We start from the raw sequence: 26,745 nt of genomic DNA, 5'->3' as shown, positions 1-26,745 counted from the left end.
ATTTTGCTATGTATCAGATCACAAAGTATTAGAGAATATTGAGAATAGGACATTTTGGACTACTATGATTTTTAGGACTATTCATTTTAGAGCATTAAAGTGGCATTTAGTTTTTTTTAAAGTGTGAATGGCATTTCATTTGATACAGTAAAGACCTCCTGAGCGTTCTCTCGTCTGTATTTCTACTGTTATTTCTTCTCTCCTTCAATGATGCCTACAATAACTGTGATTTATTCCGGGCATTATTCCTGAGAAATGTAGGATATTCATCAGTCGCAAAGTATATACACCAATGTCTCTTTCTTTCAGGGGTGTTGTACAGATGAAGGATGCTGTCTTGCCAACACCTCTAAATTATGGAACTCTAACCGAATTCAAAGAACATGATGATAATCCACTTAACAGGTCATAACTCAATAGTCAAATTCTGAGTTTTGTTGTTATAAAACTCAAATTACTGTCAGAGTGTGTTATATTCATATCATGCGGGGCAGTGTATTTGTCTCATGCACCAACATGTGTCACTCAATCAACTGTTGAATGTTGTACTGTAGTATGTCGATAGCAAGCAACAGGACTTTCAGAAACTATCACAAGTCACACAGTCAAGTCAGCATTATTTTTTACCAGGGGGAGGTGATGGATGGATGCTGCTACGTATACTTCCTGCCACCCCATTGAACGCCATCAGCTTAGCGCTGGCAGTGGAAGAGGTGCGCTGCTGGTTGGGAAAGCGGTCGACGGTGATTACCCAGCTAGACATCCAGCTAGCTATGTAAAATCTGAATCTAGTAGTGAAACTCTGGGTGGCTCGCTAGTCTTTTGTTACATTTCGGAAGAGTTCACGAAATAGATATTTAGCAAGAAAACGAAATGAATTCAATCATGTCGTCCGCCCGCAAAGGAACTTTTTTCTAACCCCCCACTTGCTGCTCGCTAACGGGCTAGTTTTCTTGTATTTTTATCTGCGATAACGGTACTCCTCGATTGAGTTCACTGAATCAGGAAACTATTGTAGCTAAACTTCATGACCAACCAAAGCCCTGTCGGCTGATGAAGCACATCGCAGGAGTTTCTTAGCTATCCAGCTCTAAAAAGTAGGAAGACTTGACTGGAGAAGGACTGAAAATGAAGAAACAGTTCAATCGGATGAAACAACTCGCCAACCAAACAGTTGGCAGGCAAGTACTAGCTAGCTAGCTGTTGTAATTAGCTGACTGTCTTCAGTGTTTCGTGTGGGGTTGGGGGTAGGGATGAGCTAGCTAGGGACTTTGTCCTGATTTTCTGATGCTATTCAGTGTACATTCTCTAGCAGGGACTGTAGCAAGCAGCAGCTGGGTCACGGCACTCTCGGTCAGGGCATTTTCGTGCAGCGTCGTTCATCCAGGAAAATGGAACTTCCAAAGTGCGGTTTGCAACATGGCTGCATGTCTGAACATGTTTACTAAGTTAGTTGCATTGTGAATGTATGACCCCTACCATGAACTGCTCAAATTTGTGTCGGTATAATAATAGCCGACTTTGCAGTATCTGTTTGATTTGACAGCTCCGACGTTACGGCAGACACAGGCCTGCAACGGTTGAATTGACATTGTAGAAGACTACGAGGGCTACCTCTCCTATTTGTGCACTGTCACATTCCAGACAGTCTACAGTCCACAGGCCCATCACATGTCTCACTGTCACTGTATGACACCTCTGCCGGGGAGGCTGGTGGAGGTATAAATCGGAGGACGGGCCCATTGTAATGGATTGAGTAATGGTATCAAACCGACCTCCACCAGCCTCCCCAGACCTCTGCCGATTATGCCAGAAGTGAGAATAAATGAGCAAGCTTAGATCAAATATTGTTGTGCAAGAATGGGTGTCCCTCTTCACCCCTGTGTGGTTTGGGGGGAGGCACACAGGTGGTCATGCGTGGAGAACATTGACTATGCCATGATCTTCTACCCAACCTTCACTCAGATGAAACTGCAGATTTAGACAGCTCAAGACTTGCATTTCACGTACAGAACTGCACAAGCAGCATGAATGTATGCATTAAACAAGCTAATGTCTGTAATGCCTGATAAGTATCTTTTGGCACAGAAGTGCCTCTCACTGGCAAAGCCTGCCTAATAGCCCAGATAGACCCGCCCTCGAGACAGGAGCCCTTTAAATGAGTGCAATCTTTGGGAACATCTTGGCAGCTGATCTCTGATACTATAGGCTTTTATCAGTAGAGCCTTGATGTAAAACCGCTTTGTAACAGAATCCTGTCATCATTAGAGAAGAGGTTTGCCCTGCCTTGAGGACAGCAGTTGCAAACACAGTCAGTCAGTGTTGTCTGCTTTTATCATCATGTGGAGCTGTAGTGAAGGGTGGTATGTGGGAGTGTAACTGCTCTGCTAGAGGGGAGAGCCCAGTACTGGATGGTACCAGTCTACCAGAGAGGGCCTCTCCTATTCTTCACTCTATGCTGTTAGTGAAAACATTGCAGAATATGTGTACCATCCTATAGCGTCTGAATGGGGAATCCTCCCTGGTTTAGGTCAATGGAAAAAATATGTTGCTTAGGAATGACATTACCTGAGGGGAAACCATTAAAATGGAATGGAACCTTGCTTGAAATGTCCATAGGCTACTTCTTATTCTAGTTATATGGGGGAAACCAATGTTCCCGGTATCTAGACCCTAGTTCTAGAATCTAGTGCTAGTTAACTAACTAAGATGCAAGGCTAGGCCTACATTTTACTTTGTACTATTGGTTGTTGGATTGGCAGTTAGGTAGCTGGCAGAGAATCATCCAAGTTGCCATCCTCTCAGATAATCCTGCGGTGTTAATTTGACTGTAACCCTAGCCGGAGAGTCAGCAGAGTGTATCCCCTTAATGTTCTTTCAGCTCTGGCTTGGAGTCAACAGAGGGGGCCACTGGAATACTCATCATTTCCTGACTGTATTTGACAGTAAATCAGACGAGTGTGTGATGCAGAAAGCAGACCTTTTTGGTTGCGTGCGTGTATGTGTTTCGAAGTGTGTGTGTGTGTATGTGTGTTTCAAAGTGTGTGCGCGTGTGTGTGTACGTGTGTGTGTGCGCGTGTGTGTGTGTTAGTCAGACCAGGGCCTTTAGCCTGCCCCTGGGTTCCTGTGATTGTACAGAGGCAGAACACTTTGTCCAGCGTGCAGCCACTCAGAGGAAATCTCTCTTTATTCTTCTCCAAACAGGAAACCGCCTCCCAGCGAAGTGCTGTTTCTAAGAAGAGAGACGTGGTGAATAAACATTGGTGTGATGCAAGATAGGGAAGACATAGCTTATCTGCATACGTGTGTATAATAGACATTTAAATTTATGGCTTTTAGCAGACGCCTTTATCCAAAACGACTTACAACAAACACATTTGTCTAAGTAAGTGAATCATCTATCCATCAGTCATCATAAGAAAAAATGATCTATGCTAGGACCAGGGGCTATTGGCAGTCACAATGCTAGAAGAAACCATGCTACAACCATGCCAATGGAATAATAATAAGAAGAAGAAGAAGATGTGAATATGCAAAATATGTTCTTGATATGAACCTCTTCTCTGCTGGTTAGCCTGGCTTCATATGATATTATATTTACTGTGCACATAACATTAAATGTCACAAAGAGATAACCAATGATCACGCATGTTATCAAGCCACAAGATTTGACTGTCCAAACCGACACAGCGGTACATGATGATAATCTGAGTTTGTCAAGTCAACTTTAGATCACTTGGGAGTAGTCCATGTGGGCCTCAAACAGAGGCTGATGAGGTAGTCTCACTAAGTCAGACTCTCCATTTAAATGGGGAGTCTGACAGTGCACCCATCAAAAAGTGCTGATGGAAGTGCTGATGGGGTGAATTTACCAGCGATACACAGATTCTACCAGCAAATGGAGAGGAGTGTTTCAAATGTAGGCGGGGATTTCAACTTGATTTTAAAAAAATTAAAAAAGAAAAAAAAAGATAATTGCACACTGAATGCACACTGCTCACCTGAGGAATGCTATAATTAAAAACTTCTTCAGCCAAATCCATGTTTTAATTTCGTGCCATGCAGCACATCGGTTTGTAAACAATAGCAGGGTCATCGGGTGCAATTCAGGTGGAGCCTACAACAAACAGTTTTGAGGGGTGCGAGACTTGCTTACAACCATTGGCATGCTTCTGTGGTCAGATCTCTCGGTGAGGGCCTGTACGAGCAGAGACAGCTGGGATGAACATGGGGGAAGGAATCCAGACACCGTCTGTGTCATAGACAGGTTGCACATCTCCGACCACAGTTAGTTTTTTTATTTTTGTGGCTCACTCTTCGTAGAAGAAAGGGAGTCCTCAAGGGTCTCATCACGTGCTTTGTTAAACTATGGAAGATTGAAGTCTCAAACCAATGTAGGAAATGGCATAAACTCATCTTCAGCAGGTGTTCATCATTAAAGCAGGAGGCAACTAAGTTATTCAGTCCTTCACTTGTCCTTTCATCTGTATCCAATATCCATTACCGTGCGTGCCTTGAGCTGCCAACTGTTGCCAACAGACTCCACCCACTCCTCAGTCTGCTGATTGTTCTGAAAGGCGAGCAACAGCCGCTATATTATGGTAACTAGTGGAGGATTAATTTACCCTCCATGTTACCTGGTTGCGAAGGCTACCTTTCTTTCTAGTGGTGAACTGTAAATGTAGTTCTGTGATCATTCCCTGTTGTAAAAGTCACGTGGTGGGGAGTGGTGACACAGTTTTGCAAACGCTGGTAGTCCACTCCATTTGCTGCGCTAGCCTAGGTCAGCTGACGCCAGCAAAACAATTGTTGTTTTGTTGTTAATTTTGAGCAGCGACACCAGTGGGCCTATTTCTGGTTCAGTGACGCAGAGTCTCGTTTGAGGCTCCAGGGTGGAGTTGATGTTGCTTTGGATAAATCTTTGTTTATTCATCAAACTACTGTGGGAAGATAATTGTTTGATGCTCCAGACCTATAGTTCCATATGCAGATGCACAGAGACAGCTGTTGAATACCAGCAACGGTATTCAGAGGGAGACCGATTCTGTGCTGTGGCTTTGTAGTGCATTTAAAGGGTCTCTCTGCTGTAGATATGTGGTGATGGTATTGTGAGGCTCAGATGTGCCCCCTGCTTGCATTGGGTTTCTGAGGGCAGAGATCCACACTCTTCATGTGACCTCACCAGCTTGGCTTCGCCACTTCTCAGAAATGACTTTCGAATCCTTGATGTGTTTGGTTGGGGGTTCTCTGTCTGTCAGTCTTTCGCTCTCTCTCTGTCTTGGTCTTTCTCTCTCTTTCTCTTTCTCTTCTGCCTCTCTCTTTTCCTCTTGGTCTCTCTTTTCTCTCAGTTCCCTCTGCATCTCTGTATTGTAATTAGAAGCAGCTGTCTGCCACTGTCACGAGGTTACTATAGTGCGCAGAGCCCAATTTTGGGAGGAGGCACTCTGCACAGATCCAGTTACTCTGCAGTCTGAAACTGACTTGAGATCTGCTTGTGCACCTCTGAATGTGCACCAACCATTGATCATAATAGTAGCCAGTTGGCAATAGCAGAAATATACATGCACTTAGCTTTTTTGGTGACAGGCAGGAGGAGGGATGGAAAGGGGGGATTGGTATGGGGGAAGGGAAGGTGGACCTGGAGGTCCATTAGCCTAAACTCTTGTGTGAAAAGCAGTAGCTTATTTTCTATTCTCATTTCACATCAGATATCACTGTCTGATCCTCTTTGCTATGAAGTGTTGCAGGATTGTAAATGTGAATCTATTCTATCTAGAGCTCCCTTTACAGACAGAGTCACAAAGAGAAATCACAAGAGAAGCTCCTTTAGCAACAGATTACTACAACCACGTTGCACTAAGGAGCGCTATAGGAGATCTTTTCTGCCTGCCGCAATAAGACTGTACAACTCCTCCTCCTCCTCCCGGCTCGATTGGGATGATCAGAGTTTGGCTGGGGGATGTTAAATCACACTGGACTGTATATAATGTTTCAGATGTCTATTTTATTTATTATTCTATTGTCACTTTATTTTGTTGTTGTTTTGTGATGTGAACTGCTGTCACGCCTTAATTTCACCTCAAGGATAAATAAAGTACCTATCTATCTACAAACGTCATGCATCTCACTGTAAAAACTGCACTTTGTAGGAAACAGGGTGACGACTGATCATTGAAATATGTATCATTGTATTGTATGTGTATTCTGACTTAATTGATTCCCAAGTAGACAAAGACCTCCTTTTAACATTAGTCCAACCAGAGGTTTTTTGGAAAAGAAGAGTTTTGAGGAATCACTTTGGGAGTTATCCTGCTCCACCCCTCTGCCCACCACACTCATCCTTTGTGTGTGTGTGTGTGTGTGTGTGTGTGTGTGTGTGTGTGTGTGTGTGTGTGTGTGTGTGTGTGTGTGTGTGTGTGTGTGTGTGTGTGTGTGTGTGTGTGTGTGTGTGTGTGTGTGTGTGTGTGTGTGTGTGTGTGTGTGTGTGTGTGTGTGTGTGTGTGTGTGTGTGTGAGAGAGAGAGAGAGAGACTGTGACGGCAGCAATTCCTCCCCTCCACCAAATTACTCCTGCCGTTGCCATAACAAAGCACCGGGGTAGTGTTGACAACAGGAAGTTGAAATGGCAACAAGGATGTCCTCAATGTGGAGCAAAACCCCTCACAAATCAAAAACACTTATTCCAGATTTCCCGCTGAAAGTGTCCCACAATCAATCAGTGACATTTTGGAGTCCTCTTAGAATTCAATGGCATTGCTATATAATTGCACTCACTCCAAGATAAATATATTATGCTGTTAGTGACTGTGATCCAACAGCTCTGTCTCTGTCTCTAGCAGCAATAGTAGCAGGCAGCTCCTCTGCTCTACTGAAGGTGTTGACAAGCTGGTTGAGCTGAGCCAGTGTGTTCCCCTCTCCCTTTAAGTGAATCTAATCCTTCTGACCCCCAAAGCCTTCTATTAGTTGACTATTAATAGCCCCTGGACTATGTGTAAACTTAGATAAACTGCCAGGTCTGTGGTGGCAGCCTAGGGTGGCATGTAAAGACTGTCTGGATCATGGATCTAAAGAAGCCCCTCCTCAACCAGCTGCTAGGCTTAGGCTTGGCTAGGTGGCCAGTCAGCTGTTGACCACCCATTCACTGTTAGAAATGTGTGTCATGTTCTTGTGTTTAGCCTTTGATATCGGCATTGAGGCCGATTTAATATATACTTCTTTCTTTTAAATGGTTTATGTTTACTTGGTGCAGAGTCAAAAAGTGACAGATTGATGAAGTGAAAAGGGAAGATGTTGCTGATTAGGCAGTGTGCCTTCCTCTGAGATTGTAGGCCTTATCATCTCTCCCCCATAGCAGCAGCCAGCCATCTAATGTAAACATGAAAGACTTTCCCTTTTGTGGTTTCTGGCCTGTATGCCAGTCCGCCTCTGTGATCTCCAACATCATGTAGTCCTACCAACGGACCATGTTGAACGCTGTAACAGTCCGGTACCCAGGTCATTTCTCTGGGATACACTACCCCAATACCTGAAGCTGTTCTGCTGCATGTCAGCTGCTGTTAGTGTTGGTACACTGTGGAATCTAGTCTGCCGGGAAAGGGTTTAATTACATTGGCTGTTGTTACACACTGTACAGGCTTAATCATCAGAGCTGTCAATCCTAATGTCCTCTTGTTGTGTTTTCTCATCCACAGAGCAGAGAAAACTGAAGTCCTCAGCGATGACCTCTTACAGGTAAATGATGGTTCATCTTCTTTATCTACCCTACCAACTGTCACCTCTGCCAGCTGCATTGTAAGGCAATGGAGCTGCATCAAACGTGTCAGTACAAAAAGAAAGTCACCAGAGCCATAGATCTTTGGCAAGTAACGTCCGTATTGGAACCAAAACACACTTGAGAGTTACTTTCAAGATGTCTGACATGAACATACTTGTTTGTTTGTTTGTTTAGAGTTAGGAACTGCTTAGGAACCACTTGAACACTAAACTTCAAAGATATCATTTGCGTAACTCAGTATGCCTATGCATTGGATGTCGTCCAGTCGTAGGATTCCCAGGGAAACAGCTCTTGACTCTGTCAAAACAGGTGGAGTCACAATACCGGCTGCTGAGTGAAGACATTCCAAACACTTTATTTCTGTCGTTCCGGAATGTTCCCGTTCGTTCTCATGAATGGGGAGGGGATGGGGAAACACTTCTAAAGAACAACGACCAGCACATATTGTAACTTTCCTCTTTGTTTTCATCTCCACCCACACTTGGGTGTGTGTGTGTGCGCGTGCGTGTGCGCACACACACACTACATATCCATTGCCACTGAAAGGAGAGAGACTCCTGGTTGCTTTAATGCCTTTCTTTCTGAGGCGTCATGTTGGATGAGCAACATAGTTAATAATGGAGTAAAGACTGCCGGTGCAAAGTAGTCATAGGACCCAAAAACCCACTGTGTTTGTCTTACAGCTAACAACATAGTGTTGTATTCAGAGGCAGTTTAAATTGGTGTAATGGAAAGGTTGAGAGTGTGTTGGGTTGTGGCTATTAATAGTAGAACTGAAGTGAGGACATTTAATTGTATCTGACAGTTGACTTACAGTGTCCCTCGGGGGTGTTTTTGTGCTACTATCTCCTGCCATCGCCCTCTATGACTCAGACTCCCCTGTCTCACTCATATCCACCAATGTCAATCTGGTATCGCAGTCTAGAATCACTCTCCCGTTCCTCCAGGCGGTGCGAAGGCTGCGTCACGTATCTGTAGCCCCTCCGTCCCACCTGGTCCTCCAGAGTGGACACAGCGGCATCCCAGCATTCTTCTGCCAGCTGTCCGTTCCAATGCGGCTGCATAGTTCAGCTTCCACCAGAGCACCACAGGCATCCCAGACTGGTGGAGGCCAGAGGGACCCCACTTAGCTCTGCGCCCCCCGAGGACAGCTTACTGTGAACGGCTCACAGCATTGGACGATGGGGACAATGTATTGTCCGTAATGTAGAGGCTGAGAGTTCCTAAGCTTGGAACTTTAATGGTTTATATTTAGCACATTTAGATTTATAATGGAATCTCATTCATTTAGCTACGTTAGAGTTATGAGTCACTCAGTGCTGTATATTGCTTAGCAATCCACCCCTCTTCCATCATGTCTTCTCAAGCTACTTTTGTTTGGACGGACGCACGCACTCTCTCTCCTTCTCTCTCTGTCTGGCCATGTTCACATCACTTTTGGCTCACACACACACCACACACAGACTTCTCAGTCATACTGTGGGGATTCCCTTCTCAGTCGATGTGTCATAGAAGAGATGAGGCTTTCACAGCAGAAACAAACACTCTCCTCTGTATGGGCCTTCCAGGTCCTTCTGGCCTGTGTGCTAGCCTTCCACCTTTCGTCTGTGTGTGATGTCGGGGTGTGTTTGTTGGAGCATTTGTGACAGAACATGGAAGCACACAGTGGCACACCAAGCACCATGTGGTACACACACGCGCGCGCACACACACACACACACACACACACATACATATGTCCACAGGATCTCCCCCTGTAGAAGAGAAAGGGAAGGGAGGACAGTAAGCGGAATCCCCTGTTCCTGTGCCAGGTACCGGCCTGGAACTGTCTGAGCGGCGTTCCCAAGCCCCAGGTCTGCCGAGGCAGGAGACGCCTACACAGAGAGTGTGTTTGACCCAGCTGTTTTGGGAATGCCGGGGGCCACCGTGGGTTGGGAATGACGTAAGGGGGAGTGGGAGAGAGGTGGAGTGGGAGATCTCCTCTTCCCAGCCTATGGAATTCCTGAGTCCGAGTTCTGTTTTTGGAACACAATCGGCTGGTTTCTGTTGATCTCTCCTCTCCGTTTGTCCTCTTCCATACGTTCGCCCTCTGCCCTGTTCCCACATGCATTGTTCCAAGCTGATATTTTTTCCCTCCCCTACAACCTCTAGTTATTTTTGCTGGGGTTTTTTCATCTGGCTGTTTTTTAAAAACAGACACACCCTTGTTCCATACTGAACCTGTATCCTCTTTACCAACAACACTTCTAAGTAAACAGTAGTTTTGGGACCGAAGTGTTTGTTTCTCAGGCTCGCTCTCACAAAGAGTCCAGGCAGATTGCCATAACAACATGACAGCTGCGGTACAGTTGTATCATTTTGTTTGACATTTAGATAAGCTATGTTTCATGGACTAGTGGCACTTTAGTATGAGGGCTATTGCCCTGGCTAGCTGGAGAATGTAAAGCCATGAAATTGGAACTTCCCAGAGCATTAGAGCCCTTAAAAGCTTCCAACCCCACAGTCACAGCTCAGTGACGGTCTCCATAGCAACGCTTCCGATGAGTCATCTGTTTCATACAGAACATTCCTGTGTTGCCCCGCCGGGAGAGGCCTGATCAATCATGCCTGAACTTTGCCCCTTCCCAACCACCAATCAAAACACTGCATGTAGCTGAACCTCCATGAGCCATCAACAGGCAGGAATGAGAATGGGAGACAACATGAGAGAGAAAAAACAGGCCTGGGGTCAGTCAGATGTCAAAAACAGGGGAGGCTGGTGGAGGTAGAAATCAGAGGACAGGCTCATAGGAATGAATGGAATGAGGAATAGTGTCAACCCAGCTTCCCCTAGTCAACACCTATCACTCATTCTCCAGTTTACCAAAGTTCACGAAGGGCTTGGAAAGAATGATGGACCGCTTCAGCCCTTAACTACTACAATGATGTGTTGCAGTGGTCTCTCAACTCAGAGGAGCCCAGAAGCCTATTACTTCATAACAATTTTCCACATGTTTATTTGTTTCTATATAAACAATGTTCGATCCACTCACAGGCAATACTGTTCATCTAATCTGTAACAAGGGCACAGACCTTTCCAATGCAGTATGAATGTTTACCCAATCGTGAAATGGGACCTGTGCCTTGTTTTCTGTTCTGTAGCTCCACACCGTTACTTGCTTTTGCTGAAGTTTGTTTGCTGTTTTGCTGTTGCGGTGGATCTAGATGGTCATGTGTGTGTCTAGATGGTCATGTGTGTGTTTGTATGTTCCCGTACGCAGATCGAGCGGCGCATGGAGATGGTGCGAGTCGTCTCCCACAACACGCACAAGAGGATGGTCACGTGTCTGCAAGGTCACATCGGCGCCGAGGCAGAGAAGAGACATGTAAGCGCAAACGGACCAGAGGAAATGTGGTCGTCTTGTTCCAGTTAGGCCAACTAATACCTGAATCACAGCATCAATAATTATGGAATAGCCTTACTGTATGATTTACCATTAAAGCAACACATTTTTCCACTTCTCAATAAGCCGAATAAAAAAAATAACAAGATCAAAGACAAGCAATAATATGTAATGTGCTTCCCATTCCCCACTAAGTTTAATACCCCCCCCAATGGAGGCCATGTTTTTTTATAAGCTATTTCTGTTTTCTACCTCTCACTACCCAACATGCACTATTCTCTCAATGCCAGTCCGTACCACGCCTATACACAGGAAATGGTCAGGTAAAAACCCAGACATTTTTTTTCCTGTTATATCTCCAGCTCTCCTTTTCATTTCTCATTCATACTTCTATACAATCACACAACCATTATTACATTTGAATGGATTGAATATGCATGGTGCTTAATGTAGTTCTTATAGACGTTTTACAGCAACAGCAGTTATTGACACATGCGTATAGGTAGCTATTGTTGAGTGCTTTTCATGCCCTATCTCTGTATCTCCTTTCACTGAGAAGGCTCTTTAGTGACTCCTTAACCCACTAACATGTAATCCTGCTGGATTCCTGCTGAAATGGAAACAAATTGATGGACTTTCCTTTAATAAACCCATAGAAGTAAAGCTCTAGGAATGTGTTGACACCTCATTTGTTGGTAGCTAATGAGTGTCTGTATCTTTCCCCTCTACACACACACACACACACAAAATCACACCCCACCACACACACCCACACTAACAACCACACACAAAATCACACCCCACCACACACACCCACACTAACAACCACACACACACACACAAAATCACACCCCACCACACACACCCACACTAACAACCACACACACACACACAAAATCACACCCCACCACACACACCCACACTAACAACCACACACACACACACACACACAAAATCACACCCCACCACACACACCCTCACTAACAACCACACACACACCACAGAAAAAGCTTCCTCTGACGGCGCTATCTCAGGTCATGGTGGATGGGGGTAGTCAACTGGGAGAGGAGTCTCTGATTGGGTGAGTGACATGACGACAGCCAATCATCTGTTTGGTACAATGGTTATGTGGAGCAAATGTACCCATGAGAGATGGAATTAAAGGGCCATGTCTTCAGGGCAAACACACTGGCCTACTGTACTATTTCTGTGCACTGTAGTTGCAGTCATTTCATGGTTTCTTATTGTCGTGGTTGTTCAGAAAGTGTTTGGGGTGGATGTGCACCCCCCACAGAAAGAGGATCTAAAGCCAGAGTAGCAGACTTGTTTCTGCATTTAATAACACTTACGTTGTTGCTTTGCTTGTTGTGGCAAGACGGTGACCAGTGACCACTAGCACGAGGCTAGAGGATCTAGAAAGTGAATCTGACACTGGAAACTCCCATCCTTAGTGTTTACAGTTACCGTCTGGTTTAAAAAGGAAGAGAAACTGCATGATTTGTTTAACCCATTATAATGGGAATTGGTGATGGTGACACAGGTTACCGTCTTTCCCTCTCTGATGTGTGTAACAGGGGAGGCTAGTGGAGGCAGAAGTCAGAGGACGGGCTCCATGCGTTACAATGAGCTTGTCCTTTGATTTCTGCCTCCACCAGCCTCCCCTGGTTTGTACTGTTGATATGAGTGACTACATTGAGGAATAACTTGGGAGTTATCCTGCTCCACCCCTCTGCCGACCACACTCATCCTGTGTGTGTGTGTGTGTGTGTGTGTGTGTGTGTGTGTTGACAGGAAGATGATGGAGGTGTGTGGCGAGGCGGAGAACCGGCTGGCGTCAGAGCTGATGCAGCACGAGGTGCAGATCGAGAAGGACGTTCTAGACCCCCTCAACCAGCTAGCAGAGGTGAGGACCGAACACACCAGGAATTTGAAACGCCAAATGCCAGGCTGTTCTGCGGTAAAAATCAAAGACGTGGATTATTTCAGAACGACAAGCGTGTTTGACTTTCTCCTCTCCAGGTGGACATTCCAAACATCCTGAAGCAGAGGAAGCAGCTGGCCAAGCTGGTGCTGGACTACGATTCTGCCAGAGCGAGGTGAGGGGAGGCTGGCACCGCTGGCACTCCGTTGGTCAATCAGATCACTTCATCCCCCTCCTGTGACTGTTTCTGTTCTCCTACTCTCCCAGAGCCGACGTTGTTTATTCTTGTGTACCAACGGCCGGTAATCTCCCTGCAGGTGGTTGCAGGCAACCAAGTCGATAATCTCAGGAACAAACACTCAAGCACTGACCGCCAAGGCTGACCTACTCAAAGAGGAGGTGGATGAAGCTATGAACAAAGTAGAGCTGTGCAAGGTATGGCCGTCAAGTCTTGGAAGACCGTTCATGCGTTTTTATTTTTATTTTTATATATATACACCTCGGTTCCAAATTGAGCATACTCCATGCCATCTGTGTCAGATTGTGTGGAGAGGCTGCTCTGTGCAGCAGGAGTTATCGGTCTGCAGGATCCCAGAGGTGTGGGAGGGATACAAGGCAACATGTCAGAACTCTCAGGGCAGAAGGGGAAGGAGAGAGAGGGTGGCTTATTCATTGTAGGACATAAAGGAATCCGTCAGAGAAGGAAATTCCAAGTCAGCCCCTAGAGCTCTTTAATGGCTGCCTGTGACTTTGAAAATGCCATGACTTTGAAAATGCCCTGTCAGTTGTGTGTGTCTGTGTGTGTGTGTCTGTGTGTGTGTGTCTGTGTGTGTGTGTGTGTCTGTGTGTGTGTGTGTGTGTGTGTGTGTGTGTGTGTGTGTGTGTGTGTGTCAAGCTGACTCAGTGCATTGTGTGTGTAGAGTCAGTGGTGTGTGTCAGGTCCTCCGTCCAACAGGAAGCCTCGGGCCGTGTGTTTCCCTTCCCCAGTACCCTGGACTCGTCAGCCTTCCCAGCAGCATGCAGATTTATGAGTCATGTGGAAGGCCCTAATGGCCGCGCTGACCGCCAACACAAACAGAGCTGCCACCTGAAACGCCTTGATTTGATTTTGATAAGGCAGCGAGACAAGAGGCTGATGGATTTACTGTCCATCCTTGATAAATGGAAGCAAGAGTTCTGCTGTGAACTCTTTCTCCCGTTGATAAGTGGTTTTGTAAATGAGTGAGTGCTTCGAGGTTGAGAGTGCGCTCTGCCTCCTCCCGGGTCCTGATTGTGTATTTCATGTGGTCTTTACACAGGACCAACTTGCTGCAGATATGTACAATTTCTTCTCAAAGGAAGGAGACTATGCTTGCTACTATGTGATGGTGAGTATGTATGTGTGTGTGTGTGTGTGTGTGTGTGTGTGTGTGTCTCTGTCTGTGTCTGTGTCTGTGTCTGTCTGTGTGTGTGTGTGTGTGTGTGTGTGTGTGTGTGCGCCTCTGCGTATTTCTGTGTGTGAGTGTGTTTGTGCACTTGTCTGCCTGCCTGTGGGAATATTCACAGCTGTACATGGCCTGAGATACTGTTGGCCAACACAGTTTATTCCTGGAGTTTGTAGCTGTTGTTGTCGGTCTCATTTGATTCCCTCCCTCTCTCCACAATGTGTGTTCTGTTCTGTGTTCAGCTCCTAGAGGCCCAAGCTGATTACCATAGAAAATCTCTCACCGTGCTGGAAAGTGTCCTGCCAACCATCCAAGCACAGCAAGGTACAGTTCACTAACACTCCCCTCCCCCCTCCGCAAAACACCCTCTCACTTCAAGGTCTAGTTCCCTACTCTCCCCCCCTTCTCCTCCCTCCTTCCTCCTCTCTCTCGCCATTGGTTTATTTTCCCTTCAGGCCCATCTAGGTTTAACTGAGCGTGATACAGGAACTCTGTCCAATAAACAGGAGCATGATGATTCAGTTACCACTGGGACCTGTAAGGCTACAGCTGTTTGCATGTGTTTTGAGTGTTGTTGTTTTTTTTGATAACTTGTTGTACATCACTCGTTGCCAGTTATATGGGTTTAGCTGCTTTTGTGTCACAATGATTGGTGAAGGCAACCGGCAGGCTGATTAAAGGTGATGGCTTGTTTTGGATCTAAAATGGATTGTTCTTTGTTTAGGTATTACTCTTCTTCGAGTTTCTCTCTCTCTCTCTCTCTCTCTCTCTCTCTCTCTCTCTCTCTCTCCCTCCCTCCCTCCCTCTCTCCCTCCCTGTTTTTTGAGGTTGTAAAGCTGTCCTTGTTCTTGAGGCTTGTTTTCCTGCTAACACAGACTGAACCAAACAGGCCTGGCCTCCCTGCGTGTGGCCAATGACTCACACACTCCACACTCCACACTCCTCACATCTCACCCCACCTGGGTCCAACTACACACACACACACACACACACACACAATAGCACTTAGACACTCATGCTTTTGGACCATGTGGTAGTTATTTGACAGCCACTCTGTTAGGGGAGAGAGTGTCGACTGGCCGAAGGGTAAGTGGTTGACCTAGATAACATTCAGCCTAACAGGCCTCCTCACTCCTCAGCTACATGCTGCACCTCCTAACATTCAGCCTAACAGGCCTCCCCACTCCTCAGCTACATGCTGCACCTCCTAACATTCAGCCTAACAGGCCTCCCCACTCCTCAGCTACATGCTGCACCTCCTAACATTCAGCCTAACAGGCCTCCTCACTCCTCAGCTACACGCTGCACCTCCTCGGGACACTGCTGTGCTGTTCTGGCTACAGATTCGTGAGGGGGGAGGGGTCAAATCCACAACTTAACAATTATGATCACCCAGGCCTGCGCCATCCAGCTATGGGTTAGGGTTTACTAACGTGACCACTATTCCTGGTTCTAGGTACACTAGCCCCTTCAGGCTGGTGTCAATGAGAATAACAACACAATGGTACCAAAACATGAGTACGGCATCACAAAGTCAAAGTACTGGTCCTCAGTACCATCCCCTCTACACCCTCTTGATGATTGGTCTCTTATTATTATTATTATTATTATTATTAGTAGTAGTAGTAGTAGTAGTAGTAGTAGTAGTAGTAGTAGTAGTAGCAGTAGTAGGAGTATTATTAGCTCTTTCTTTACCTGTCATGGTTCTACAGTACTCCCCATAGTCTGAACCGGTCCCCCCCCCCTCCCTGTTCTCTACCTGCAGACTCATGGACTGAGAAGCCAGCTTTTGGGACGGGGCTGGACGAGCACCTGAAGAGAAGCAGCAGGGAGATCGCCCTGCCTTTAGAGGCCTGTGTCATGATGCTGCTGGAGACCGGCATGAAGGAGGAGGTACTGGGGGGGGGGGGGTGGACACACAGGGAAGGGTGGAGGGGCTGGATGGAATAGAATAGAGTCAATTGGAATGGTATTGGATGCATAATGTAAACTGTTTATTGTTGGCTCTGCATAGAACGATTGAATGGATGGAACAAAGTGGATAGAATGGAAATGATGATGGAATGTGGAAACTAGAACGGTGTGCTTACTGTGAAAGTGGGCATTGACATGCGACCGTTGTTTAAAACCAACGGCCACGAACATAATTGAAACCATCTCTTTTGACATGGCTGTACTGTGGTTCTACGTATCAGACTGGTAGAGACACAGAGTCAAAACGTATATAACCCTAACCCTAACCCTAACAGATCAGCTGCGATGGCTGTTGTGCTCTTTCTGCTCGCCTGGGAGGTCTGCAGTTGTGCTGTAATTGCAATTTATGAGACGTTAAAGTACTTTTGTCTGGCAGTTTTAGAATACAACAAAAAACGATGTCTCCTCTTCATAAATCAGATGTGTGTGTGTTCTTACCACATTATTTGTCTTCCCATTCAGTCCTTAGTGAACACAGTCAGTGTCAGTGTAGTGAGAAAAGAGCCTTTGTCTGTGTGTGTGTGAGAGAGTAGAGGTTTTGTTTGTTTTTTGTGTGTGTGTGTGTGTGGGGCTGCATGCCTGTGGCTCATCTATCCTGTGTGCTGGCAGGGCCTGTTCAGGATCGCTGCTGGAGCCTCCAAACTGAAGAAGCTCAAGGCTGCGCTGGACTGTTCCACATCACAATTGGAGGAGTTCTACTCTGACCCCCACGCTGTTGCTGGTACATTCCTGCCTACCTGCACTCACGTGTCATCAAGAGTACATCTCAATCGGCGACATCTCCAAGTGGTGTCCTCTCCTTGTCTCCTCATTCATCTTGACTGATCTGTAAACACAGGATAGGCTAAAGTAATGTGGAGGATTCCCACAAATGTGGAATGTGCTTTCCCCTGTCCATGGGTCTTACAAGTGTAGATAGGTAGGAAGCCACTGGAGACCATGGAGATGCAGGTCAAGATGTATGTTTTAGCGAGTGTTTTCAAAAGTTGTTGAACTGAACGGATGATTGGCTGAAGAAGCCAATGGCTCATGTCAGTGTCCTCCTCCTCCTATCAGGGGCCCTGAAGTCCTACCTGAGAGAACTGCCTGAACCCCTGATGACCTTCCAGCTCTATGATGAGTGGATCCAAGCATCAAAGTAAGCCGTCAGACATGCCAATTGAATTGAGTATGACCTTTATTAATCCCCTCTGAGGCAGTTTAGTCATCGCCATAGCACCGGTGGAACATGTAGGTTATCCTCCACACACTGAATTGTAGATACAACACATACATGTAACCCTAGATTCATATGGTGAGAGCACACACACACACACACACACACACACACACACACACACACACACACACACACATAGAGAAAAGCAGTGGAATGGTCAGTGATTCCTCTCTTTTATTTCTGTCTATCCAGTGTTTCCGACCCAGACAAGCGGCTGCAGGCCCTATGGGTTGTGTGTGATCAGCTACCAAAGAACAGCAAAGCCAACTTGAGGTGGGTCGTCTTTCCCGACTGGGCCCTATGCTACAGCATATGGACAACATTGCGCAGGGGTTACATGAAACAGATTAAGATTAAGATTAAGATGTTTATTTGTCACTCTGGTTATACAAGTATAATCGTGTGAGATACTTTCGCTGGGGGTACATAGTAAATATAAAAAGCATATAAAATATAACAGGCAATACAATTTAAAATTAGATACATTTAAGGCAAGAAAAATATACATTCAGCAGAATATTGCAGAGGGGTTGGATTGCACTGTGTGTGTGTGTGTGTGTGTGTGTGTGTGTGTGTGTGTGTGTGTGTGTGTGTGTGTGTGTGTGTGTGTGTGTGTGTGCTTCTGTGTAGTGTGCGTAGAATCACAGAGATAGAATCACAAGGATTTAACATGTTCTTCACATCCTAAACTATGTCCTAGGTATCTGGTGAAGTTCCTGGCCAAGCTGGCCCAGGACAGTGAGGTGAATAAGATGACCCCTAGCAACATTGCCATCGTACTGGGACCAAACCTGCTGTGGGCCAAAACTGAGGGGTAAGAGGGTGGCTGCAGATGTCTTGTTATTTCACCTTTTTCCAATTTAAAAAAATAAATAATCTGTGTGGATAAGCCCTGCTAATTGTGACTTCCTGTCTGTTCCCATCTCTGAAATGGCAGGACTCTGGCAGAGATGGCTGCTGCTACCTCTGTTCACGTGGTCACCATCATAGAACCTATCATCCAGCATGCTGACTGGTTCTTCCCTGAAGGTATGCCTCTGAAACTCCTCAAAACAGCGATGGATTTGTAAAGAAAAAAAAAAAAAAAAAAAGGGAATATCTCACAGAATTGTTCTGTTTTCCCTCTGGTCACAGATGTGGAGTTTAATGTTTCTGGCATGTTTGCCATGCCCACACCACCCTCCAACCACACCAACCACCAGACCACACCTGACTTTGACTCTGGCACCATCGAGAGGAAGAGGCCAGGCAGTATGGTTGGGCCTGACAGTGACGTGACACGCAAGGACAGGTAACCACCAACCCTGTCCCCAGTACTGTCCCCATACCCCCATCCATACCCCCATCCATACCCCCATATTGCTCACAACGTCCACTCAGAGCTGAGTATACGTTGCTTTCCTATTTCTGTTAAATCAGTAATGTTTCTTTAATAGTTGCTTGCTTCTAAAATTAAATCATTTCACATTTCTAACAGTATCAATAATGCATTTGCGCATTCTAATGTGTGGTTTGATTGGTAGCTCTGATTATGTTTTTAATCACTTGGGGATCTTGTTAAAGCATTTCTCCAAGCACTTTGCTTACCATTGTAGATTGTGTTGCACTTAGAATCTCTATAACATCCCCTCTGTTGGTGTTGAATCTCTCTCTCTCTCTCTCTCTCTCTCTCTCTGTCTCTCTCTCTCTCTCTCTCTGTGCTCTGGGACGTGGTGATTCTCTGCCCTGGCGGCCGGCGGTCTCCACATGGCTTTGGGTGTCTGTCTTCTTCTTTACTACCTCCCCTCTCTCTCCCTCTGTAGCGCCGCTAACAAACACTCGGACCATAACCCCCGTAGAGGCAGCAACACCTTAGGTAGAAAGCAGCACGCTTCGCCCGCCTTCCAGCCCCCCTTACCCCCGGTGGAGGCTCCAGGGGCTGGGCTCCAGCTCACCCAACCCGGGGCCGAGCTCCAGCCCCAGGCCCATGGCCCGCCGGGGGGTGTGGCGTTGGAGGGCTGCCAGCCTAGCTTGGCGCTGGGTATGGCTGCTCTAGTGGCAGCCCAGCAGCTTCTAGCCCAGCACACTGAGGAACTCAGGTAAGGGCTGTGCGCTGGGACGCAGAGAGTACAGACACGCCACTGTATGAGATGGAGAGAAACTCAAATCGGCTACGCTGCCTTTGACAGTTACATTTTGTTCATAAGTGTTTCAATTCCATCAGATTGTATTGTTTGCATCATTTATTTATTTTTGTGAAGTGTTGATATTGTGGTGAGCTCATCACTTCTCACTTCCCATACTTGAATTATGGCGGGTTTTTGTTTTGAAAAGATAGTCCTGTATCATATCTGGTACTGAATACTATACAGCGTACATTTGAGTGTTGGGACTTCCAATCATCCAGGTTCTTCACTTCTTCTCTAACTCCTCCAGTTGTTGTTCTCTTAACTGTCTAACCGCAACTTCTCACAAATAATCATTATGATGGTGCCTTGCACGTCTGAGTCCAGCCCACTGAAACAGCACTACAATGGCCGCTGTGATCCCAGCATTCTCAGAGGGCTGTCCATACGCCTCTGCTCTCACACTGAAACACATCAATCAGCAGAAAACTGCACCAAACTCTTCAGAAATGTTTGGCCATGAGTTCTTGTTATTGAGCTTATGTAACAGTGAATGTTGTCTGAATCAGTTCATGAAAGGATCTCATTCAGTCCCATCAGTCTTGATACACTGGTTAGTATTGGGAAGCGAAGTGAAAGACACACAGAGAGATAGGGGCAGTCAAGAAAGAACTATATGCTTATTGTACAGTACATGGCAACCATGGAGGGCTTTTTGATAGCTATATAATATGTTGTATCTGATCCCTGAGGTTGAAATGGTGACTTCTCTGTCTGTTTAGCAACCCAAAGCTACGTGACCCCACCTCCACCCCCCCACCCCAGAGGAACGGCTCAGGGGGATACGGCAGTCCAGCCGGAGGGGCAGGACTGCTGGGTTTGGGGACCCCCGGGGCTGGATCCATGGGGCCTAGTCCTCACATGATGCGCAGAGGTGATACCCTTTCTGATTTGTTTTTTAAACAATATTCCCTTTTTATGTGGTAACACACAGTTTTAAGGGGAAACTTTAAAACTTAAAAAAATATATTCTGTTCAGACCATTTCTGAAACCCACCTTGTCACCTTCTGCTGTAGGTACAAAGAAGCCTGCCCCTGCCCCTCCTAAACCCAGCAACCCCCCTCCAAGCCAACCTAGCCACCCCACCAACCACTACTCCCCCTCTGGCTCAGCCCACTCCCTCAGCCCCTCTCCCAGACCCCTCTCCAGCCACTCCCCCACCTCTCCCACCCTGCCCACGTCCCAGCCCTGTGCCACCCCCCGTCGCTACTCCAGCAACCAGCCCCCCATCCAGGCCCCCAACCACCCACCCCCACAGCCCCCTACACAGGTCAGCCCCCCACCCCATCCCAGAGCCCTCAGCCAGTCCTCAGGGGACCACCCTGGTACAGACCACTCTCCTCCAGACACCCCCACCCCACCTGACACCCCTCCCCCCTCCACCGCCGCCCAAGACAGCCCTAGCGCCCCTCCTGCCTCCCCCTCGCCCTTCCAGTCAGGCTCCCTCCCCCGGCCGCGGCCTGTCCCCAAGCCCAGGAACAGGCCGAACATCCCCCCACCACCCCAGCCTCCGACTGGCAACGACACCAATGGGATCTGCAGCACTGCCTACAAGATTATGGGTAAGCTCCTTCACTCAGTCTATGTATAGTAGTGTGGTCACAGTATTTGCTTAGACATTGTTTGCTTGTTTCTGGCTATGTTCCTCTGATGGTATTGGTTAAATGAAGTATAGAACTCGATCCCTACTGAGTTTGACTGTTTCAGTTTACAGTATTGTAGAAAAGCAATAAAGAACACACACCCTCGCCTCGTGTGTGCTGACTAATGGAACATAACACACTCCAAACCTATTGAAAATGAACATCACACACACACTCCTCTCATTGCTGTGACATGTATTCACCAACCTTTGGGCTGACGAGCCTTCCTCAGGGTGTGCTATACAGCCGAAACATTGGTGAATAAATGTAGGGAAGATTGTGCGACTTTAATCAAGTTTTCAGTGTACAGTATTGTTATACCTTGTGATTGCGTTTTCTCTAATAGTCCTGTGTCGTAATACCTCCACAGGTTAAGGACCGTTTGTGAGAGAGGTTTGTCATCAAGTGATACTTGCATTTGCAGCTCCTGCTCTTCCATCTGTTTGCATTACCCTCACCGTCATTTATGAACCCTGCTATTTTTGCCTGCAATATTGTGGTTATCACCATTATCATGAATCATGACATTCAACCATTCAACCTGATCTGGGTTTGCAAATGACATCTCATATTGTACATCTCTAAATGCCAAAGAATACCAGTATCTGAAAACAGATTAGATAAATTAAATTAGCAGAATGGAACCTTTTTGAATTATTGGGTTAGAATGTCTTTTGCAAACCCTTAAATTGCATTTACCTCCGGAAACATTGTTTGTTTTGTCTGTGAAGATTTTTTGTGAGTTTTCAGCATAGGGAGACATAAATCAGCAACATCAGCTGAATTAGAAGATTGAAATGGGACTTGAGCCCATAATAGTTGTAACATTACAAACGTACAGTAGGCTAATTGTCAGGGTGAATGCAGTGCATGACTAGCTTGATTTGTTTCTGGGTGTGTTTAGTCTGCCCACCCAACACTGGTACGCATAGCACAGGAATGTGCTAACAAGCTGCATGCTTCGGTACATTTGAAACACCCAATGAATGGCCAATGCTCACTTTAGGCTACTCAGTGCTATGCAGTGAGCACAATTAGTTAAGTACTCAAACGTAGCTGCTTCATATTCCTATTAGAGAAATATGAATATCAATAGCATGGATAACCTTTTTAAATCCGTTCAAGCTACCTTCTCAACATCACAGAGGATGCGCTTCACTTGCAAACTGTGGCCCACACTTGCACATGCTACTTGCCACTATCAATGTTTCCAAGCTTTTTCCATTGGTCAAGCCAATGGAAAATGGTTCACTTTGGTACTGTTATTGGATGACGTTGATGACATTTAAGTTATGTGAATGTTTTAAATCCTTCAGATTAAGATAGCAAAGTCTGCATATGGCTTTGCTGAGTGTAGCAGTGGCAGCAGCATGAGAGATTACTGCCTGTCAGAGTATCTGAAACCTCTTCTACTGAATGTGTATTGCAGGGGAGGCTAGTGGAGGCAGAAATCAGAGGATGGGCTCATTGTAATACTTGGAATGAGGAATGGTATCAATGCATTACAATGAGCCCGTCCTCTGATTTCTGCCTCCACCAGCCTCCCCAGGCATACTGTACAGTAGTTGCATTTTGCTGCATTTTCTTCATTCACGTGATGCATGCTTGTCAAAACATACTAACATTCAACAGATTATGTCACCCCCTTTTGGTGATTTGTTGTAAAAGCCACTAGTTCTCTAGACAATCAATTAAATCAGAATCTGATTGTACCTAATGCTATCTGCTTATAACATTAGTTTGAATATTACTGTTTTTGACATAAAGCAGTTACCCAATCCAAGAGATTTTCTTTTTTTATTTGTAGTGCTGTATTGATCAGAATCAACTGGGAAGCTATCTGAACACTTCAGCTAATGCAATAACTCACCTAATGCGGTGTTGTATCTCTGTGTCCTGCCCAGACCCAGCGCTGTCTCTCAAAGGGTTAACCCGAGCCTTCATCCCTGAGTTTGCTGTGGACCAGCAGCCAGTGAACGCCTCCTTCTCCCCTCCTAAAGACTCTGACCTTGACTCGGAGAGCACCGTCCTATAAGGAAGAGGACACGCCTTGGCTCAGATTCGCCACGCCCTCCCAGTCCCCAGTCCCCCCCCCCCCCCCCTCCCCCAGCCCTCGGACCGCCAAACCTCTGCTGCTTTCTCTCAGACCACTCTATGTACACACACTAACCAACCCGCTACCCTCTAAGTCCGCTCCACTGCAGCCCTTTCGTTACAGCTCAAATTCCAGACAATCAACTGTAGTAGTAGTAGTACTACTATAGGATTCCCCCTCTGGATGTCGTCACTTTGTAGCACTGATGAAGCCTAATAAGCTTTGTCAAATTTGGATGATGCACAGCAATAAAGAGTTTGGAAACATAAATGAAACTGTATGTATTTGCATGGGATGTTGCACCTGAAGGGACTGGTAGTGGGTTGTTGACTGTGGACTGACCAGACTTATTTGATATTGGTGTGAGGTGTTTTTGTTGTTGTTGTTGTTGTAGTTGTTGTTGTTGACAATGGCCTTAGATCATAAAAGAAAGGTATTTCTAAAGCACAGGAGACTGGGGGAAAAGTAGAAACCAAAAGAACATAAAACTGTTGCTGAAAGTGTAGCTGGTGACTGCAGGTTTCCAGTCGGCTCAAACACTTTATTACCTTTTTATCCTTTTTTGTATAAAACCCATCCTTATATCTCTGTATTTATTTCCAAAAACACATTCCCTGTGGCTTGAGTTAATCATGCAGTTTACTGAAACATGCCTTACTGGTTCCACAATCTGTAGTAGCAGGGGGAGCCCTATATTAAATATGCTGTACCTCCTGGCTTGTAGGTGATGTGTATTTTTGCCTTCCTATCTATCATGTTGACTCTGGTGTAGCTGGGGCATTAAAAGTGACAGGTCCTGTGTAAGTGAATGTAGGAAGGGATGGTTTTAAGCGCTTATACATTTTCATCTGAGCAGTCAAATCACTTAAACAGTTGATATATTGCACTTGAAACGCAGCCCAAAACCAAGCAGTGCTTTCCAGTGAACAGGTTTCTACAGTATATGGAGGATACGTCTTGATCTTTCCCACTGAGCTGGGTTTACAGACTAGCCTGTAACGACTCAGTAGTGAGGTGGTGTTGGATACGCTCGGCTAGAAAAGCTTCAACTTTATCTTCTTTTTTTATACCGGTTGCTTTTTTTCCTTGAAATATAATGCAGGGTTCTGCTCCCAGAGAACCGACCCTAAATGGTACCAAGGGCAAATTCTTGGATTCTTCTGGATGCTTCTGTTGCCCTGAAAACATGTTCATCATTTGTAATGTTTTCCTTAATTCTGCTCCCCTATCTTGCTGCCTTGTCCTTTTGCATAAAGAGACCCTGTTCTGAGGCTCTGAAAGATGAACAATGCCATTAACTAGAAATGATAATGCTGCGTTTCGAGCTCAGTAGTTTTGTATGCTGGCTCTTGAGCTTAAACATCAAATAAAAATGTAAAATGAATGCTTGGTTATATTCCCTTTCCAAAGAAAATAAAGTATATGGAAAACGATATGTGACAAGTGTTTTATGTCTTTGTGTTCATACAAACCATGTCATAGACATGCTTTGATCAGTGTGGTGGAGGGTTGTCTTATCTCCTGGATGCAAACGTCTCATGGCGGCTACCAGTAAAGTCTTTGGTTTGTTGGCCAGACTATTTCTAAAAGGAAATACATGGTGTTCAAAATGCTGTTAGACTTCAGATGAAGGTACACACACACACACACACACAAAGAGAAACATGGCATTTACCTGAGTCCATTAGAATGTTGGTTGGCTTGGTGTAAGTTTGCAGGAAGGAGGAGGGTGAGTGTAACACTGGACTCTGACAGAGATGCAGTAATGTATCCTCATCCAACAGCAGAGCCTGCTCCTGGGCATCCTGGCCTGAACTGCTACCCTACAGAGCAACACACACACATGCACGCCTATTAGACTTCTCTCCTACAACCAACCACCTAGTATTGTTGAACAGGATGTGAGGTGAAAGGGGTTGTTCAACAAAGGTTGTTCCTTTACCCTGCGGTTCAGTATGCACACACACAGCTTGTAGATCATGGCCAGGCATTCAGGGACCAGGGTCTCCACTGGCTGGGTCTGGGGTAAGGGGTCCTGCAAGCTTAGAGGGGGGGTCACAAAGCGGTAGCCCCAGGACGGGAACATACGGCTCATTATACAGGGAGAGCTCACCAGGATCCTCACATCCCTCAGTGCCGAGCTGGAGAAAGAAAATCTAACTTTATACAATAGACACAGCAGTGTGTGAGAGAGAGGTAGATCTTTGTAATAATAAAAGTCTAAAATGTGGTTTTGTTGATATGGGTCTAGTCAAGTTAGGCCTATTGGTTAAATGCTATTCACCAATTTAAGTCAGCAGTCTGCACATGACTTTATAAGACAAAGTAAGGGATATGATTGATAAATGCTGTGGCTTCTGAGGATATCTTACTTTGGGCCTTTCTCCATGTCACTCAGGTCTTTCAGAATCTGTGTGAGAACCTCTGATGAGGACTACAACCAAAATAAATAAAATGCATTAGTACCTGTATGGTAGGTAGCACTCACACTTTTAAGAGAGGGAAATGTGTTTATCTTGTAGGCCTACATACCTCCAGCAAATGAATGACACTTTTGGGATATAAAAGCAGTATACCAGTAACTCCTTCAGCCTGTGTGTTTTTCTGGAATTTTGACAAGAATTGCTCATAGTATTCTGGGGATGAAGACAAAAAAACCGTGCAATTCTTAAGCTTAATGAGGCATGATGCCAGGACAACAGAACACTCAGGAGTTGGATACTGTCTGATACTTCACTTAAACTGTCTGGCCTACCTGCAATAGCGCTTCGTTTATCCCCAGAGTTAAGGTTTGGACTTATCCTGGACACGTACACCAATCTGTGGACAAACGTTTTCTAACAACGCCAGATAACATATATAAACTGAGTATCTATTCTGCTCGCACAAAACCGTCGATTTACACTGGAGCGACAGATGGCCGGGACAGTTGAGACGACGCAGTAACAGTAGTATCGAGTTCCCAACGCCATCTGTCAGGCCAGTAGTTGTACAGGTATTTTGATTTTTTTCTTACAATTGTAAACTATCACCCTTACTTTGTATGTTGTTCTCTGCTTTTCCACGTCAGCAAAAAGAGAGTTTTTGTAGGGATTAAAGTAGGGGTTGACGCTACCAGAGGGCACAGAATTTCCGGCCATTTTCTCT

At 45.8% G+C, this 26,745-nt stretch overlaps 2 protein-coding genes across 5 annotated transcripts; one reads left to right on the top strand and one right to left on the bottom strand.

Annotated features, from left to right (window-relative positions):
• Window positions 1-721: 721 nt before the first annotated feature.
• On the top strand, window positions 722-25,031 carry arhgap17a (Rho GTPase activating protein 17a). 4 transcript variants are annotated; one of them, XM_083687918.1, is made up of 22 exons: window positions 722-1,181; window positions 7,691-7,730; window positions 11,034-11,138; window positions 11,447-11,479; window positions 12,161-12,237; window positions 12,948-13,059; window positions 13,176-13,252; window positions 13,395-13,512; window positions 14,376-14,444; window positions 14,744-14,825; window positions 16,267-16,394; window positions 17,085-17,196; window positions 17,532-17,613; window positions 17,887-17,967; window positions 18,395-18,508; window positions 18,632-18,723; window positions 18,829-18,985; window positions 19,497-19,772; window positions 20,582-20,733; window positions 20,877-21,422; window positions 21,874-21,896; window positions 23,408-23,547. In XM_083687918.1, exons 1-21 carry the CDS (start codon window positions 1,129-1,131, stop codon window positions 21,876-21,878), a joined length of 2,511 nt encoding a protein of 836 aa, XP_083544044.1. In that variant the 5' UTR covers window positions 722-1,128; the 3' UTR covers window positions 21,879-21,896; window positions 23,408-23,547. The 4 variants fall into 4 exon arrangements, with proteins under 4 accessions (XP_083544044.1, XP_083544042.1, XP_083544043.1 ...); XM_083687916.1 differs by lacking the exon at window positions 21,874-21,896 and having other exon boundaries at window positions 23,408-25,031; XM_083687917.1 differs by lacking the exon at window positions 21,874-21,896 and having other exon boundaries at window positions 20,877-21,445; window positions 23,408-25,031.
• On the bottom strand, window positions 24,810-26,738 carry LOC310817191 (testis-expressed protein 47-like; the record flags this gene model as incomplete). Its single annotated transcript, XM_083687629.1, has 7 exons — window positions 24,810-24,841; window positions 25,274-25,421; window positions 25,541-25,739; window positions 25,971-26,032; window positions 26,131-26,234; window positions 26,354-26,435; window positions 26,637-26,738. The coding sequence occupies 7 exons, from the start codon at window positions 26,736-26,738 to the stop codon at window positions 24,810-24,812; spliced, it is 729 nt and encodes a 242-aa protein (XP_083543755.1).
• Between the last annotated feature and the right edge of the window lie 7 nt (window positions 26,739-26,745).

This window comes from Argentina silus (genome assembly GCF_951799395.1).
Source record: "Argentina silus genome assembly, chromosome: 16".
NCBI classification, from domain to species: domain Eukaryota; kingdom Metazoa; phylum Chordata; class Actinopteri; order Argentiniformes; family Argentinidae; genus Argentina; species Argentina silus.
This window is presented reverse-complemented; position numbering and strand designations above follow the sequence as displayed.

Bases quoted from the DNA above. Each gene is read 5' to 3' on its own strand.
- arhgap17a (XM_083687916.1), top strand. From the start codon at position 1,129: ATGAAGAAACAGTTCAATCGGATGAAACAACTCGCCAACCAAACAGTT. The intron at 13,253-13,394 runs GTGAGGGGAGGC...ATCTCCCTGCAG, and splicing joins TACGATTCTGCCAGAGCGAG to GTGGTTGCAGGCAACCAAGT. The intron at 19,773-20,581 runs GTAAGGGCTGTG...CTGTCTGTTTAG, and splicing joins CAGCACACTGAGGAACTCAG to CAACCCAAAGCTACGTGACC.